This window comes from Peromyscus leucopus, chromosome 6 (genome assembly GCF_004664715.2).
Source record: "Peromyscus leucopus breed LL Stock chromosome 6, UCI_PerLeu_2.1, whole genome shotgun sequence".
Classification (NCBI taxonomy): Eukaryota; Metazoa; Chordata; class Mammalia; order Rodentia; family Cricetidae; genus Peromyscus; species Peromyscus leucopus.
In genome coordinates, this window is record NC_051068.1 from 108,685,655 (window position 1) to 108,701,752 (window position 16,098).

At 40.5% G+C, this 16,098-nt stretch overlaps 1 protein-coding gene and 1 pseudogene across 2 annotated transcripts in view; one reads left to right on the top strand and one right to left on the bottom strand.

Annotated features, from left to right (window-relative positions):
• Bank1 (B cell scaffold protein with ankyrin repeats 1) overlaps nt 1-3,199 on the bottom strand; it is a 264,417-nt gene extending 261,218 nt beyond the window's left edge. For both annotated transcript variants that reach the window (XM_028857459.2, XM_037207133.1), the window contains exon 1: nt 1,767-3,199. In XM_028857459.2, the coding sequence (XP_028713292.1) occupies nt 1,767-1,836 (70 nt within the window). In that variant the 5' untranslated portion in view covers nt 1,837-3,199. The remainder of the gene's footprint in view (nt 1-1,766) is intronic.
• Nucleotides 3,200-7,991: 4,792 nt separating this feature from the next.
• Nucleotides 7,992-10,182, top strand: LOC114683460 (annotated as a pseudogene).
• The last annotated feature ends 5,916 nt before the right edge of the window (nt 10,183-16,098 follow it).

A 16,098-nucleotide genomic window follows, 5' to 3' on the forward strand; every position in this document is an offset into this window, starting at 1 on the left:
TTGTGTGACCATGGGAAGCACCTCTCTGAGGAACAGTTTGCTTTTCTCAGAAAGGAAGCAGTTGAACTAATTGAGCCCCCTGTACCACATTAAGCTATAGTCAACTCTATGCTGTGAAAGATGTCTCACCACTTAATAAATAAGAAGTAAAGGGGTCCTGTGAGGCCCTCCTTCTGGGAGATGGGGAAATCATTGTCTTGAACTGGGTACCCACTAGTGAGCTACCAGCCACCAAGGATAGCTACAAACTCATGGTTACATGGGACCTGGTTAATATCCATGGGTCACAAAATGAAACCTATAGACATGAACATGACAGTGAGATTTATGGGGAGGAGGTGAAATAGACAGGGGTGGTAGGGAAGTGGAGCGTGAGACTGGTCTGTAGGCATCGTGTACACTTACAAAACTGTAGAAAGGCAAACTTAAATAATAATAAGAAGACTGGATTTCTTAGAAGACTACATGCATAAATGGAGAAGGATTGGGATAATGCCAAAATACTCCCTAGTGCAGGGGAACTATCACATCCACAAGAAAGTAACTGAAGCAAATGCTAAATACTTTATTGAGAAGGAAGAAAGACATGAAAAATACACAGAGGAGCAAGAATACTCATCAGAATATAAAAGTTGCCTCACATCAGCATGTGGCTCAGAATAACCACTGTCTCTATCTATTAACTTGACTAGCAGTGATACAAAAGGCATATTCTGGCACATTCAATCTAACTCAACTGTTAAGCTAAAATTACAAAGTAGTCACCAGCAGGTAGTCAGGGTCCAAAACAGTGATGATTTCTGTGCATTTGTTTATAGGGCTACTTTGCCACAGATCCCGAGCTATACAATGCTGAAGAATGCCAGTGTCCAGTATTTAAAACAGTATGGGATCCCCACATCACTGGCTCTAACATCATCCTGGGTCATCTTCCATTTTCCATTTTAACTGAAAAGCCACTGTTCACGTTGATTAAAGTATGTAAGACCCTAAAGCAAATGAAGCCAAAAATCATACTACCTAAAAAAAAATGCTGCAAACAATTGAATTCTGCTTAGTACATTAAAAGAATTCCAGGCCATATTTTCTTGCTGTGTATCTCAGCAGGAACATTTCCTATAATATTGATACCCTAGTGGCATTTCTTTTCCAAAGTTAACAGTTTTTAAACGCTTGTTATAGGACTCACAAATGCATTTGAAAATAAAACCAAAAAAACTCAAAGCAACCACCTTAACATTCATTTGAAAGTAGATATTCACGACATATTCAACCAATGTGACTTCTTTCCCTTTTCTCAGTTAGGAGCTCATGGCTCCAGAGAGGTGGTTTTATACAGATTGGCATGAGGCAGGCAGATGGGCAAGGATGTTACAAATGAGACATTTTGCTCCATTTATAGACATTTCAGATGAGATCTAGTTTTAAGGCTACATGCAAAGTAATTTTAGAAAGGACTAGACACTGCCTGGAGCACTTGAGAAGGTTCTAGCTCTTCACAGGTTACACAGGCAGGTGTTAGAAGCTGATAGTATAGGAAGTGCACTCCCACCTTCTGGGTTTCAACCTCATCCATCAAAGCAGCCTCATGACTGAGAAGTCCTTCAGAGTTGCAATGGTAGGGAAAATAGAGAAGCCTGGTTTAAAGATCCCCTGATCTTGGTGACCCCAGGACAACCTGTTCTGGTGGCCCTTAGTTTCAGCAGGGCCTCAGGGCCATCTTGAAACCCTCCACCCACAACTCTGGCAAACACAAAACCACCCACCTGGAGGCGCTGGGCCAGCAATCAGCAGGTCCTGACTATTGTCCCTAGTGCCAGAAGCCACAGGAAGCATTGCTGGTGGTTGGAGCCAGAGGTCTGGGCACTACAGCAGCAGGGCCCCGTCTGCAACTTCCCTTGAAGATCTTGAGCTCTGTTGGCTTGTGGCCCTGCAGCTTGCTCCCCACCCTGGGGACTGTGGCCTGAGGTTTCCGGAAATGCAGCCCTAGGCGCTCAGGCCACAAGGCCAGGGCTAGGCTTTGTTGAGGGAAGTGAAACTGCTTAGGGCATGCTCTAACATAGGTTTCACTTAAGTTCTCATTGTATGCCCTCTTCCGGGCTATCTTTAGACTCAGGTGACCTGCACCTCCTAGCCTTTCTTATCCCATTCTGGGTTTCCTTACTAGGCTACCCCTTCTTCCTGTAAAAAAAGGGTCACTGAAAGTAGACTTCCAGAAAGGGAACTGCTTGACTGAGGGATAGATACAGATATAGGAACAGAGATGTAAAGCTATGCAACTTTTAATATTTCACTTTACCCAAACCAGCCTAAGTCCATATGTTGTAGAGTGATTTTCATTCCCATATAAGAAATTTTCCTACTTCTGTTCTAATTTAGAAATGGGCCAGATCAAAAAGAAATTACACAGGTGTCTAAGCAGCCCATGTCCTTCTCCTCAAACATGAGTTGTGCTTGTGTTCTTGCTTGTTTTAAAGACTAAGAAATAACAGAAGTTACCCCAGACTCTAAGGATAAACATCAAAAATCACTAAGCTAACACCTTGCCCAAGGTGGAGAAAATTTGATGATCAATTTGAAGTGTGGTAGTGATACACAGTTCCCATGCTCCTCTTTTCCTTCTTCATAAAGAACCAGAAAGTTCTACTAAGAAACTCTGCTCTGCAGTATTTTTGGAGTACAATGAATATCAAGTGTCACAGAAAATCATTAACTTTTCCTGCATGCTGGGTAAAACTCATTAAGTGAAATGTCAGAAAGTTTTGGAAAGCATTAGATATATTTATCTCCTACACAATAATTTCTTCTATTTCATAATTTTAAGTTTGTTTTCCAAATTTGGGACAATAAAGCAATGATTTAATCCAGTATATGAAATAATATATTGACAAGTGAGTTCCTGTCTATGAAGGATTGCTTACCCTGAAACTTTAGGAATGTTGAGTTTGAATTGAAGGGGGCACAACTTTTTGATCAATATTTTCAGAAATATTGTTCTTAGAAAAATTAGGTCTTTGTAGGGGAGCAAGCAAGGGTAGGGTATACTAAGAGAAAGTTTAGTACAGATTTAGGCAATGGTGTTGGAAGGAGATGAGAAGAAAGTTGTAGGTAAGAGTGTTGATAGAGGAATGTCTTTCTGTATGCTGTGAATATGTGTTGCTCTGATTGGTTGATAAATAAAGCCATTTGGCCTATGGCAAGGCAGTATAGAGGCAGGCAAGAAATTCAAAGAGAGAGACAGAAAGAAGGCAGAGAGAGACGCCAGTGAACCACCCAAGGAGCAACATGTAATGGGACACAGGTAAAGCCACAGAACATGTGACAACACATAGATTAATAGTTATGGGCCAATTTAAGATATAAGAGCTAGCTAGCAAAAGGCTCGAGCCATGGCCATACAGTTATAATTAATATAAGCCTCTGTGTGTTTACTTGGGGGAGATTGTCCTGATCAGTGGCAGGCCAGGATACAGGAAATCTTCTGACTACACAGTATGGGCATCTCATAAGAGAATCATCACAAGTCTTCCTAAATGAGCTTGTTTGGAAGATAATTTTCATTGGTAGACTGGCTCCTGTGTGTGTTTCTAACAGCAACTTCAACCAACTTAAAACTCTAGCTTTTTCTGTACACTAAGTGTCCAATTCTTCAGAGGCATGCAAGTATGTATGTATAATGGAATGCAGAACTTACTGGTTTAATCAGATAAAAGTCTTATCTCAATGGCTGTTAATGATGGCTCTGGTTTTAGTTGTTGATGATGACATCATCATTTAAAAATATCCTATATGCTAATCACTACGTAAAAGTTTAACAATGTTAATGGCACTTGATCTCAAAACAATAATTCTTTAACGTCATTAAACAAATGAAGAAATTGGGTTTTAACTTTTTTTTTCAATTTCTTTTTTTTTGCTTAAGTAATTTTTCCACTCATTCTACATATCAACCACAGATCCCCCTCCCATCTCTCCTCCCACTCCCTTCCCCCAAGCCTCCCCTCAACCCAGCTCACTCCCCATTCTCTCCTCCAAAAAGATAAGAGCATGGGAGTCAGAAAAGCCTGATATATTCTGTTGAAAAAGGACCAAGCCTCTCAAACCTGCCTCAAGGCTGAGCAAGGCATCCCATCATAGGTAATGGGCTGCAGAAAGCCAGCTCATACACTAGGAATAGATCCTGATCCCACTCAGGGGCCCCTCAAACAGACCAAGCTACACACAACTGTCTCCCATATGTAGAAGGCCTAGTCTGGTCCCATGCAGGTTCCACACCTGTCGGTCTAAAGTTCATGATTTCCTATGAGCTTGGTTCAGTTGTCTCTGTAGATTTCTTCATCATGACCTTGACCCCCATTGCTCATATAATCCCTCTTCCGTCTCTTCAACTGGAATCCTGGAGCTTGGCCTGGTCCTTGGCTGTGGATCTTTGCATCTGCTTCCACCAGTTACTGGATGAAGTCTCTATGATGACAGTTAGGGTATTTAACAATCTGATTACTGGGCCAGGCCAGGTCAGGCATTTTCTCCACTATTGCTGGTAGTCAATCTAGGGATGGAGTGGGAGAGCAATGAAAAAAATATCTAAGAAAGGAAGGATTAGAAGAAACAGGCCTTGGAGTCAGTTCTAGGACTGAATTCCATTCCAGCTCTGGTTCTAGGGACTCCAAAGTCTGCTTCTTCTAATCCTTTCTTTCTTAGAAGATTATGAAAGGCCATTTCTAAAGATTGCATACACATCATATGCAATACACACACACACACACACACACACACACACACACACACAGTCCCTCTTATCCATGAGAATAAATTCTAAAACCTCTATTAGAAACCATAAATAGTACCAAATCTTATATCTACTATGTCTTTTACTTCTTGTACATACCTAGTTAAATTGATAAATTGGCTGGCAAATGATTAACAATACTAACTAGTAGTCACATAGAGTGGTTATAATAATATATTATAGTAAAAGTTAAATAGTCTCTTTATCCTCTATTTTGGAATTTTCCCTTTGATATTTTCTATACCACACTTGGCAGTGGACTATTGAGCCCAGAGAGAGTGATACTGCAGCAAGGGAGGACCAGTGTACTGTAAACCTGCTCATGCTTTCCATTCATCTCCCATAGAGATATGGCTCTAAAAAACTTATCTGTACTTAAAAATAACATTAGTACATTCACAATTCATCCTAGTTTTGACAGTTTTATTGAGACTACACACAAACCATACACACACACACACACACACACACACACACACACACACACACACGCACGCACGCACGTTCTAAGTTTCACCTGTATTCTAACTTTGCCTACCCATTTACAAAAACATATTGCAGAGTAAGAAAGCTTTCACTCCTTTTGGTCTTGTTTCTGAGTAATCAAACTTGACACCCCGCCTCCCAACACTGTATCCTTAAAGAGAGACAAGTGTCTAAAAGGTTGGCTTATCACTGGGCTCACATTTATTTTCAGAGAAGAGGCACTTAGTAACTCTCACAGCGAGAAGCCTTTTCAGTTAGAATGCCACCAGCAGTGTGTAATCGCAAGTTTCTGATTTTTACCTCTGCTGCTGGATGACAAAAGTGCTAGCCACAGTTGGTTCCTTGTTTCTCAATATATCAAACGCCTGGATCCATTGACTTCTTCCCTTGCGGCAAATTCTTCCCTCTAGCAGCAAATCGAAGGCCTCACTATCATCACCACCATCTCTGGAGATTACAAGGGCCTCACACTGATGCTGTGGTACAGTGATTGGATGTCTGGAGCTGTTTGCTGCTGTCCCGTGGCAGTTGCCGTGGCTCATGATGCCTTTTCTCGCGCTGTTGGGTTTATCTCTACTTGTAGATTTCATGCTCTTAAAAATAGAGCCAGTTCCTTCTTAAAGCAACAGCTTGCTGTAGAAGTGAAATCATTTACATCTTCCTGGCCCTTTATTAATCGTAGAACTTTCCTTTTTATGAATGTGTCTGTTTTTTTAGACCTTAAATTATTCATCTGGGCATCATTGTTCTTCTTATTTTCTGGGTCAAAACTAAATTGCCAGGAAATACGGGGACAGGGAAGAAATTTTCCAAAAATAGCATTTTCTGACATTAGCTGGTTGCTTTCTTCCTTTCCTTAATCTTCCCCATATTTAACAAAGTTCTGTAATATTAATCTGTGTAATACACCCCAAAGATATCAATATACTAATCCTTGATCTTTTACAGAGATTGCTTACATAAATGATCGAATCAAAATAAGCAACTTGACATAGGAATATAAGCCTAGATTGTAATCAGTCATGAGGCATTCAGAAGATGGAGGCAGAGTCTAGAGATGAGCTAAAGAAACAGATTGCAGGGAAAAAGAGGACTTAAACTATGGAATACAGGTCGCCTGGAAAGCTTCAAAAAGGCACGAATATGGATTGTCCCCAGAGCTTCCTGGGGACAATCCAGGGAACTAGTCCCTCTCCATGCCACTTTGACTTTTTGCTCAATGGGACTGATTTTCTAATGTAATCTCCCCCCCCAAAAAAAAAATAAGATAAAATTAAAAATAAAAATCGGTGTTGTTTTGGACTACCATATTGAGTAATCTGCATAGTAGATACAGAAAACACATTAATGGTGATGAACTGAGGGTTAGGGGGGATGTATTAATAAAAAAACTGCCCATGTTTTCCTAAATAAGCATATGCACACATATTCAATTTCCTTTGTAATTAATTTGCTAAGACTCTATTGGGCAGCTCAGTTTATCCCGAGTACTTTCACTGTGCTCTAGGGGATAAGAGCACTAGCCTCTTCTTTTCAGTCAGGTTGAGGATGGCTTGTGGAATAACATTTCTGCTTTTACTGTGGCTTGTATCACCACTTCCACCCCCAGCCCCACACCCCTGCCAGGACATTAAGTGCTGCAAAGAGGCTTGATCTTAGAAGATCAAAGTCTTAGCAAACCAATTCTATAAAATATTTGAGTGTCAAGAAGCCTAAAAGCCTCCAGTTCTCCTTTGGGTTCCTTTGGTTTGATTTGTGAGCTGTGGTAATTTACTTACACTTTAACCCACCCACCCCCAAAAAAACTGATTTAATTAGACTGTCAATCCCACTCCTTATAGCCACCATAGAGTAATACTTTCCTTAGCACCTAAAATAACCATGAAGTGCTGTTGCAACTAATCATAATTTGGGCATTATTTATTTGATAATATAGACAGAGAGAAAGAGGCATGCAGAGAGAGAGAGAGAGAGAGAGAGAGAGAGAGAGAGAGAGAGAGAGAGAGAAAATCTAAGTCTCACATAAATTCAGACTTTGATATGAATTTATGAAAATATACTTCAGGAAAACTTCATTTGTTCTGTTTTCACTTTCCAGTGTCCAGCACATCTTTAGTCAAAGTCAGCTCCTCTGCCCCCTTCTCTCTTTGAAAAGGATATTATCTGAAATGGAAATGGAAATGAGTTTCTTAGTGTCAGAATCTATTAGCTTCAGTCCTTTATAAGATTGATAATCAGAACATTGATTTCATTATTTACAAATTAATTTAAAAAGAATTCATACTATATGTGAGGCATGATACTAGGTCCTAGGAACACATGGGATGAAAAGATACAGCTCTTACTTCTAAAAAAGTTTCCTTCTATGCATTGTAAGTTTTTGTAGAGAATTCTATAGAAAAAATTATTAAATGATTATGTGGCATTATCTTACATGTAATATGATTGTTAAAGGAGATTGTCTTATAAATAATCAAGAGTAAACAAATACTGAAATTAAGAATGTTTGAATAAGGAGAAGTGACCAGGCAAGAGCTTCAACAGGAAGCGAAGTGAAGATAATGTACTTCAGGCAGTGGTGTAACCAGCTATGATTATGTGGGTGTGGGTGTGTGAGTGGGGAACTTCCTAGAACTGTGACCCTGACCCATGACATGAACCAAGAAAAGGAAGAGTGCAGCTTTCTTGAGTTTCGCCCACACAGACTGGGTTTGGCATGCAAGTCTACAAGTCTGACATGGTCTGATCCCACCTTGCTCTGTACCATTATTTGGCTTTCCTGTCAAGATACCCAATACTGTGCACCATGGAGACGAAGAGGTGGAGACCTTTGTCTTTGAGGCAGAAATCGCTCAGCTCATGTCCTTCATCATTAATATTCTTTACTCAAACAAGGAAATTTTCCTTTAGGAGTTGATCTCTAATGCTTCTGATGCTTTGCACAAGATTAGCTCTGAGAGCCCAGCAGACCCAAGTCAGGCAGCAGTAAAGAGCTGAAAATTGACATCATCCCCAACCCTTAGAAGTGCATGCTGACTTTGGCAGACACAGGAATTGGCATGACCAAGGATGAACCTCATAAATAACTTGGGAACCATTGTCTGACACAAAAGTGTTCATGGAGGTTTTCCATGTTGGTACAGGCATCTCCATGATTGGGCAGTTTGGTATTGAATTCTATTCAGCTACCTAGTGGTAGAGAAAGCAGTTGTGATCACAGAGCACAATGATGATAAGCAGTATGCCTGGGAGCCTTCTGCTGGTACATCCTCAGATAGTTCATATGGACCACGGTGAGCCCATTGGCCAGGGTACCAAAGTGATCCTTCATCTCAAAGAAGACCAGACAGAATACTTAGGGGGTGGGTAAAAGAAATGGCAAAGAAACAATCACAGTTCATAGGCTATTCTATTTGGAGAAGGAACAAGAGAAGACCTGTGATGATGAGGCAGAGGAAGAGAAAGGGAAGAAAGAGAAATAAGATAAGGATGATAAGGAGAAGCCTAAGATTAAAGATGTGAGAACAAATGAGGAGGATGTCAGTGGCAAAGAAAAAGAAAATGAAGATTATAGAGAAATACATTGATCAAGAAGAGCTGAATAAGAATAAGCCTATTTGTGCCCAAAATCCCAATAACATCACTCAAGAGGAATATGGTGAATTATATAACAGCCTTACTAATGACTGGGAAGACCAGTTGATAATCAAGCATTTTTCTGTAGAAGGTAAGTTGGAGTTCAGGGCACTGCTCTTCATTCCTCGGTGAGCTCCCTTTGACCTTTTGAGAACAAGAAGAACAACAACATCAACCTGTATATCTGCTATATCTGCCATGTGTTTCACCTTGGGCAGCTGTGATGAGCTGATACCTCAACTTTATCCATGGCATGGTTGAATCTGAGGATTTGCCCCCGAACATCTTCTGAGAAAGGTTACAGCATAAAAAGATTCTAAAAAAGTCATCTGCAAAAACATTGTGGAAAAAGTACCTTGATCTCTTCTCTGAGTTGGCTGAAGACAAAGAGACCACAAGAAATTTTATGAGTTCTCCAAGAATTTAAAGCTTTTAATCCATGAAGACCACTAACTGTCAATGCCTCTCTGAGCTCCTCTGATGTCTGGAGATGAGGTGACCTCCCTGTTAGAGTATGTGTTTCAAGTGAAGGAAACACAGAAGACCATATACTGTATCACTAGTGAGAACAAAGAGCAGGTGGCCAACTCTGCCTTTGTAGAGTGCCTTTGCAGAAGAGGGGCTTTGAGGTGGTGTGTATGACTGAGCCTACTAATGAGTACTGCGGGCAGCAGCTCAGGGAGTTTGATGGAGACAGCCTTGTCTTGGTGTCTAAGGAGGACCTAGAGCTACAGAGGATGAGGAAGAGAAGAAAATGGAGAGAGCAAGGCAAAGTTTGAGAATCTCTACAACCCATGGAGGAGATCTTGGATACGGAGCTTGAGACAGTTATAATATCCAAAGACTCATGTCATCACCCTGCTACATTGTGACAAACACCTATGGCTGGACAGCCAACATGGATCAGATCATGGAGTCCCAGACACTTCAAGACAATTCTACAATGGGCTGCATGATGGCCAAAAGCACCTAGAGATCAGTCCTGACCACCCCATTGTGGAGACGCTGTGTCAGAGGCTAAGGTGTACAGAAATGACAAGGCTGTCAAGGACCTGGTGCTGCTGCTGTTTGAAACTGCTCTGGTCACCTCTGGTCTCACTCGAGGATCCCCAAACCCACTCCAACTACACCTACCACATGATCAGTCTAGGCCTGGGCATTGATGAAAATGAGGTGACAGCAGAGGAGCCCAGTGCTGCTGTCCCTCCCCCACCACCACCACCACACTTGAGGATGATAAGGATGCTTCTGGCATGGAGGAAGTAGATTAGAGAACCCCCAGGAAGCCCATACCCTCTGTGGAATTTCCCCGTGGCTCCACCAGCAGCCTTAACTGGCCCTGACCACCTAGCTCTGCTCATGTCTAGAGGCTCTCTTCTGTCCTGTCTTTGTGCCTTAAGGCAGGAAAATCCCCTCCCAAAGAATAGCAGGGTTGGGTATTGTGTATTGTGATTTTTTTTTTTTCTGTTTTTTTTTTTTTATTTTTTTTTTTATTTTTTTTTTATTAAGTAAATTTATTTTACAACATCATTTAGTTCAACATAATAGCCACAGATTCCCTGTTCTCCCACTCTCGCCCCCTCCCCTCCCCCATCCACCCCCCATTCCCACCTCCTCCAGATCAAGGTCTCCCCGAGGACCGGATCGACCTGTAGGCTCAGTCCAGCCAGGACCAGTCCCCCCTCCGGACCGAGCCAAGTGTCCCTGCATATGTCCCAGGATTCAAACAGCCAACTCATGCAACAAGCCCAGGACCCGGCACCAACACACAGCTGCCTCCCAAACAGATCAAGCCAAATGACTGTCTCACCCGTTCAGGGGGCCTGATGCAGTTGGGGGCCCCTCAGCCTTTGGTTCATAGATCCTGTGCTTCCATTCGATTTTTGTTGTTTATTTTATTTTGCTCTGAAATTAAAAGTATGCAGAATAAAGAAAATAGAAAAGGAAAGAAGCAAGTATAAAAGAGAACATTTTCAACATCTACCATACAGTACAATAGGATGATAAGCAACCTATTAACTATTTATGGAAGAAAATACAGGCTTTGCTTTGAGGCTAAAGTCCAGACCACTTTAGTCTGTTACCTGAAAAGTTAAAATCATTTTAGTCAAGAACAGTCACTCATTCCAAGAAGAAACAGCATGTGGCCCCATGGACACTTCTTTAAAGAGCTGAAAACAAAGAGGCATGTGGCAAAGTGAAATTTTAATTGTAAAATTGTCGTTAAGATTTTGAAATTTCATTTTCCAAAAGCAAATAGCAGAATTGTTTGAAGCATAAGTGTTTGAAGCTAATGGTAACATAATAGCATCCTCTGTAGACCTTGTGATAGTTCCTTAGGTAAGTATTATATAATCATTGCTCTAAGAAGGAATGAGTATATGATACCAATTCATGGTTTTGAAGATGACACTCATGAAGGACCCACACTGCCCTAGTGAAGCATATGTAAGATTTCAGGATAGAGGACTCTTTATTCCTCAGTTTTTCATTGCTATAATGAAAGGCCTGAATTGATAACAAGAAAAAGGTTATTTGGCACGAGGTTTGCTATGTAGTTTTAGAGGGTCAAAGTCCAAATAGCACAGGTCTAGCTATGGCAAGGGCACATCTTGCTGTATGCCATTATGAATAATGACACCACGGTGGCAGCATGAAAGAAAAGCAGATTACATGCCAAGACAGACAGTCAGAACAAGGGACCAGGGAGAGACCAGGAAAATGTCATCAATGCCTTAGCAGGAAATGGCCCTGTGACCTAAGAACCTGGCATCAGGCCCTTCAAAGATCCTAGCTCTTGACATCCTTACACTGGAGAACAAGTTTCCAACATATCCCTGGGGCTTACACTCAAGACATAGCAAGCTCTAAGTTGCTCAGGATCTACATTCTGTTGCAAACCTAAGGTAGAGTTCATGGGCCCTGAGTCCTTGGGAAATATTGAGAAATCTCAGGCCATCATTAGTGGAACAAATAATTTCTTTTGAAGTTCTCTGAGGGGAAAAAACCCACTACATATGTTCTTGTAGAAAAGAGAATACATCACTTAAGGGCAATTTCTTAATGAGTCTAAGACAAACACACAGGAGAAAGAAAAGTTTAAACTTGTACTGAGAAATAAATAAGGGTTTAAGTCATACATGCATGTTGCTCCTACATAGTAGCTTAAATAGACACACAAACTTGAGTCTGGGAACTTGATGATAAACGAATGAGGACATGGGGTAAAAATAAGATAGAGCAGAAAGGAAGGATATGGTGAATTTGCCTGATGTCTAGAAATATGAGCAGGACACACTTTGAAAAATGTGTTTCTTGGTATTTAAATCCAATGAAAATAGTTCATATGAATTTTGGTACATTTCTTTACTACTGACAAATTGTGGGAAAACACTAAAAGCAATATTGACAAATAATAGAAAAATCTCTTGAGACTATATCAGGAGGATTGAGAGTTGAAGGTCAGCCTATCCTAAAACCCTTTCTTAAATAAAAAAAAAATAAGTTAGGAGACATGCTGCTGCATGAAACATAATGCAAATTAAAGAAGACAGTCTTACAGACCATGCATTGTACAATTCCATTTGCATGAAATGTCCTCAATAGGCAAATTTTAAAGACAAAAAGCAGATGAGTGATTATCAAGGGCTGAGAATTAAAGATACATGGAGAGCAATCTGTGAGTGAAGATTTCGTTGGGGAGAGGGTAATGGAAATTGAATCAAATAGATAAAAATGATGATTGTAGAACCCCAAGCATATACTAAAATCCATTTCAGAATGAATTTTATGATATGTAAATTATGTCTTAGTAAAACTCTTACAAAAACTACAACCAATCAAAATGCAGAGTTGTGGAGCTCTGGTCCCAAATAATATATCTACAAGACAACTCCCTCGCCTAAGGCTCCAGGATCAGTGTGGAGAAGAGCTGCAAGCAACAAAGGATTGCTGAGAGCAGGAGGAACAGTCTTCCCCGGGAAGAGCTCTCCAGTTGATTATCCAATATGGAATGAAATGGGTCAGTCTTGAAAGTGTATGCATATGAGTAATGTTATACAGACTAAGCAGAATATATTTATATATTTAGAAATGTATATAGGCAACAATAATTAATGAAGAAAAAGAAGCCATGTATTGGAAAGAGAGCAAGGAGGGGTGTATAGGAGGGAGGAAAATAGAAGGAAATGATGTAATTATATTATAATCTCAAAAATAATTTTAAAAATTGATACAGAAAGGCCTTCACTGACCTAGGCTGATTACAGAACCAATCTTTTCAGTTGGGGAAGTGAAGTACACAGATTTATCTTATTAGCTATTATCAGACCAAAAATTCAAAGCTCAACATGGGAAAAAAACCATTTTCAAGTAAATGTGATTGCTATTCTTAGAAAGAAGAGGTGTTAGTTGATTAAAAAATAGATGTCAGGGGTTAGGGAGATGGCTCAGTAGCAAAAATACTTGCTAAGCAAGAATGAGGATGCAAATCCCCAGAAGCCACATAAAAGCCAGTTAGCCTAATTGCGTTTCTGTAATTCCAACCTCAGAAAGTAAAGTCACGGTTCCTGGAGCAAAGTACCTAGTGAGATAAGACATATTGGTGAGCTCTGGGTTTGACTGACAGACTCTGCCTCAATAAATAAGGTAGATGGGAGATGGAAGATGATTCCTACAACAACCTCCAGCTTTACCAAGTGAAACTCACATACACATGTGCCCATACACATGCAGAGTTTTACACACCAAAAAAAGGGGGGGTGGAGAAAACTAATTAAAATTAAAACAGGGGGCCAGTGAATACTGATGCTTGCCACCAAGCCTGATGAACAAATGAGATCTGTAACTTGTCCTCTTCCTTCCATATGTACTTTGACACCAGCACATGTACACAGCACACACATGCACAGAAACAAACACAAATAATGTGATTCATAAGATAGAAAAACCCAGACCAGGCTCCAGAGATTGGATGAAATAGTACAAGCTGTCATGTGACAATGTGTTGCCTCCAGCGGTGGCTCCAAATTCTAGCAAGCACAGACACTGGTTAGAGACAACTCATAGAAGTTTCTCTCCAGGAATTTCCCCAGTTAAAAGCAGCTATAGGAGAGGCTCAGAGGTCCAGATGCTCACAGATAAGCACTAAAGGAACCGGGGATGTTAAACACACCGGGTTGACTCTTCAATGGGAGAGATGTATAACCTTTTCTCCACACAGAAGGCTGGAAGGAGACTGGTTTATAGCCTGATGACCTTTGCACTATCTGTGTGTCTAAGACCACACCAGATCCACCACCCCACCCCACCCCCGACCCTTATCATGAGCTTGATTTTCTCAATCTATAGAACCAATCTTTATGGAAAATGTTACATTCACTTTACAAAGAGTTTGGGTATAGTTATGTCTTAAGCTTTATTGTGCACATGGTATTGAGTTAATTATCACCATGCAATTTTTTCACCAAATTGTGTGGTGCTTAAATGTGCCTTACTACTCAGGATCAGCCTCTTTAAGTTTGAACCAACACCAGCCATGAGTCATGTTGAACAGAACTTCCTTTTTGCCTCTCTTGGATCAAAACTCTGCAGGCCATGATGGTTACAGAGACCCATGCACAGCTGCTAATTCTTCATTCACCTTCCTTGCAAGGTAACTCACATCCAAGAAACTGTAAATGTCAGGGTACATGGGTAGGTCCTTCCGTATCCAACTGAGATATATGTAAGAGGTCATCCATTTCAAGAACTCTATGAAAAAGGGGCCCAGGTCCTCTGCTGCACATTATTCTTTGTTCATTTTATCTAATCATAACTTCACTTAACCTCACATTCATTCTACCTCAGACTATTTCTCAACAAACCCCCTTCAAGAAAAGTTCAGAATTTGTTTCACAGAGAACTTGCAGCATTTGGTCCCAGAAGTATTCCCTATTAGGTGCCCTCTAATAATATCAAGCTGGATGCCATTGCAGTTAGGTGGGCCTCAGGATATCATGTTTGGCATAGAAAGCTCCTGTGGGTAGTTTCAATTGAACAGATTATTTACTCCCCTCATGAACTGGAACCGTATATCAATGGATAGAAATGGACTGATATGCATAAGAGATTCATGGAGAAAATGGTAATGACTACAGAATTAGATGACTAATTTGGGGGTTATGGGTTCATTGGAGGAAGAAAATAAATTTCTAAGAGTGATTAATCATTAGTATAATGCCAGTATATAAAGAAAGAGGGATTCACTGGCAGCATGTAAAGAATGAGTAGGTTTTAATTTCTCACAGACAGAAGTCAGAGAAGGTTAAATACAAGGGCTATGCCTTGAACTTTGTGACTACCAGAGCTCTATTCTCAGTCAGTTTTCAACCCACCCCATTCATAAAGCAAATTCAAGGCCCAGTTGTAAGAGCTTGAAAACTAAGCTTGCACTTGATCTCAGAACCTTGGATGGTAATCTCTACTCTTGAGATGTGTGCATGAAAAATTCTTAATCTCTAGATTCTTCCAAATTCTCTGTGTCCAAAGATCACTTCTAATTAAATGTCAGCACTTTTTCCCCTCTTGCCTGACATCAAGGCACAAACTTACACCTTACACAAAAATCTATACCTTTCCCTGTAAAGTCAAATCCCTTCTAGCTTCAATATGGCTGGTAAAGAGGAGTCAAATCTCCCAAAGGAAAGGGTTCTACAAATCAAAGCAGGGAAGCCTGGACAGCATCTGCCCATGTGCTCTGGAAAAGCGTTAAGTGGTAATAAATAAATAAATTTTTTTTAAAAAAAACAATTACCACAACACACACACAAATAATTCTGGGTCAGGGGCATGAGAGAGGACGTAACTTAAGGTTAAAGTTATGCATTAGTTTAGGTTGTAAAAGATACATGGGAAACTCAAGGTACATAAGATTGGTTACATTTTTCTCTTAAGGCAGGTTTAACTTCAATAGGCCGAGTACACAGTAGATGTCTTAGTTAGGATTAGTATTGTTATGAAAAACAAAAAAACAAACAAACAAACAAACAAACAAAAAAAAACGGGCTGAAGAGCAAGTTGGGGAGGAAATGGTTCATTTGGCTTACAATTCCACATCATAGTTCATTACTGAATGAAGTCAGGTCAGGAACTCAAGTAGGGCAGGATTCTGGAGGCAGGAGCTGATGCAAAGGGCATAGAGGAGTGGG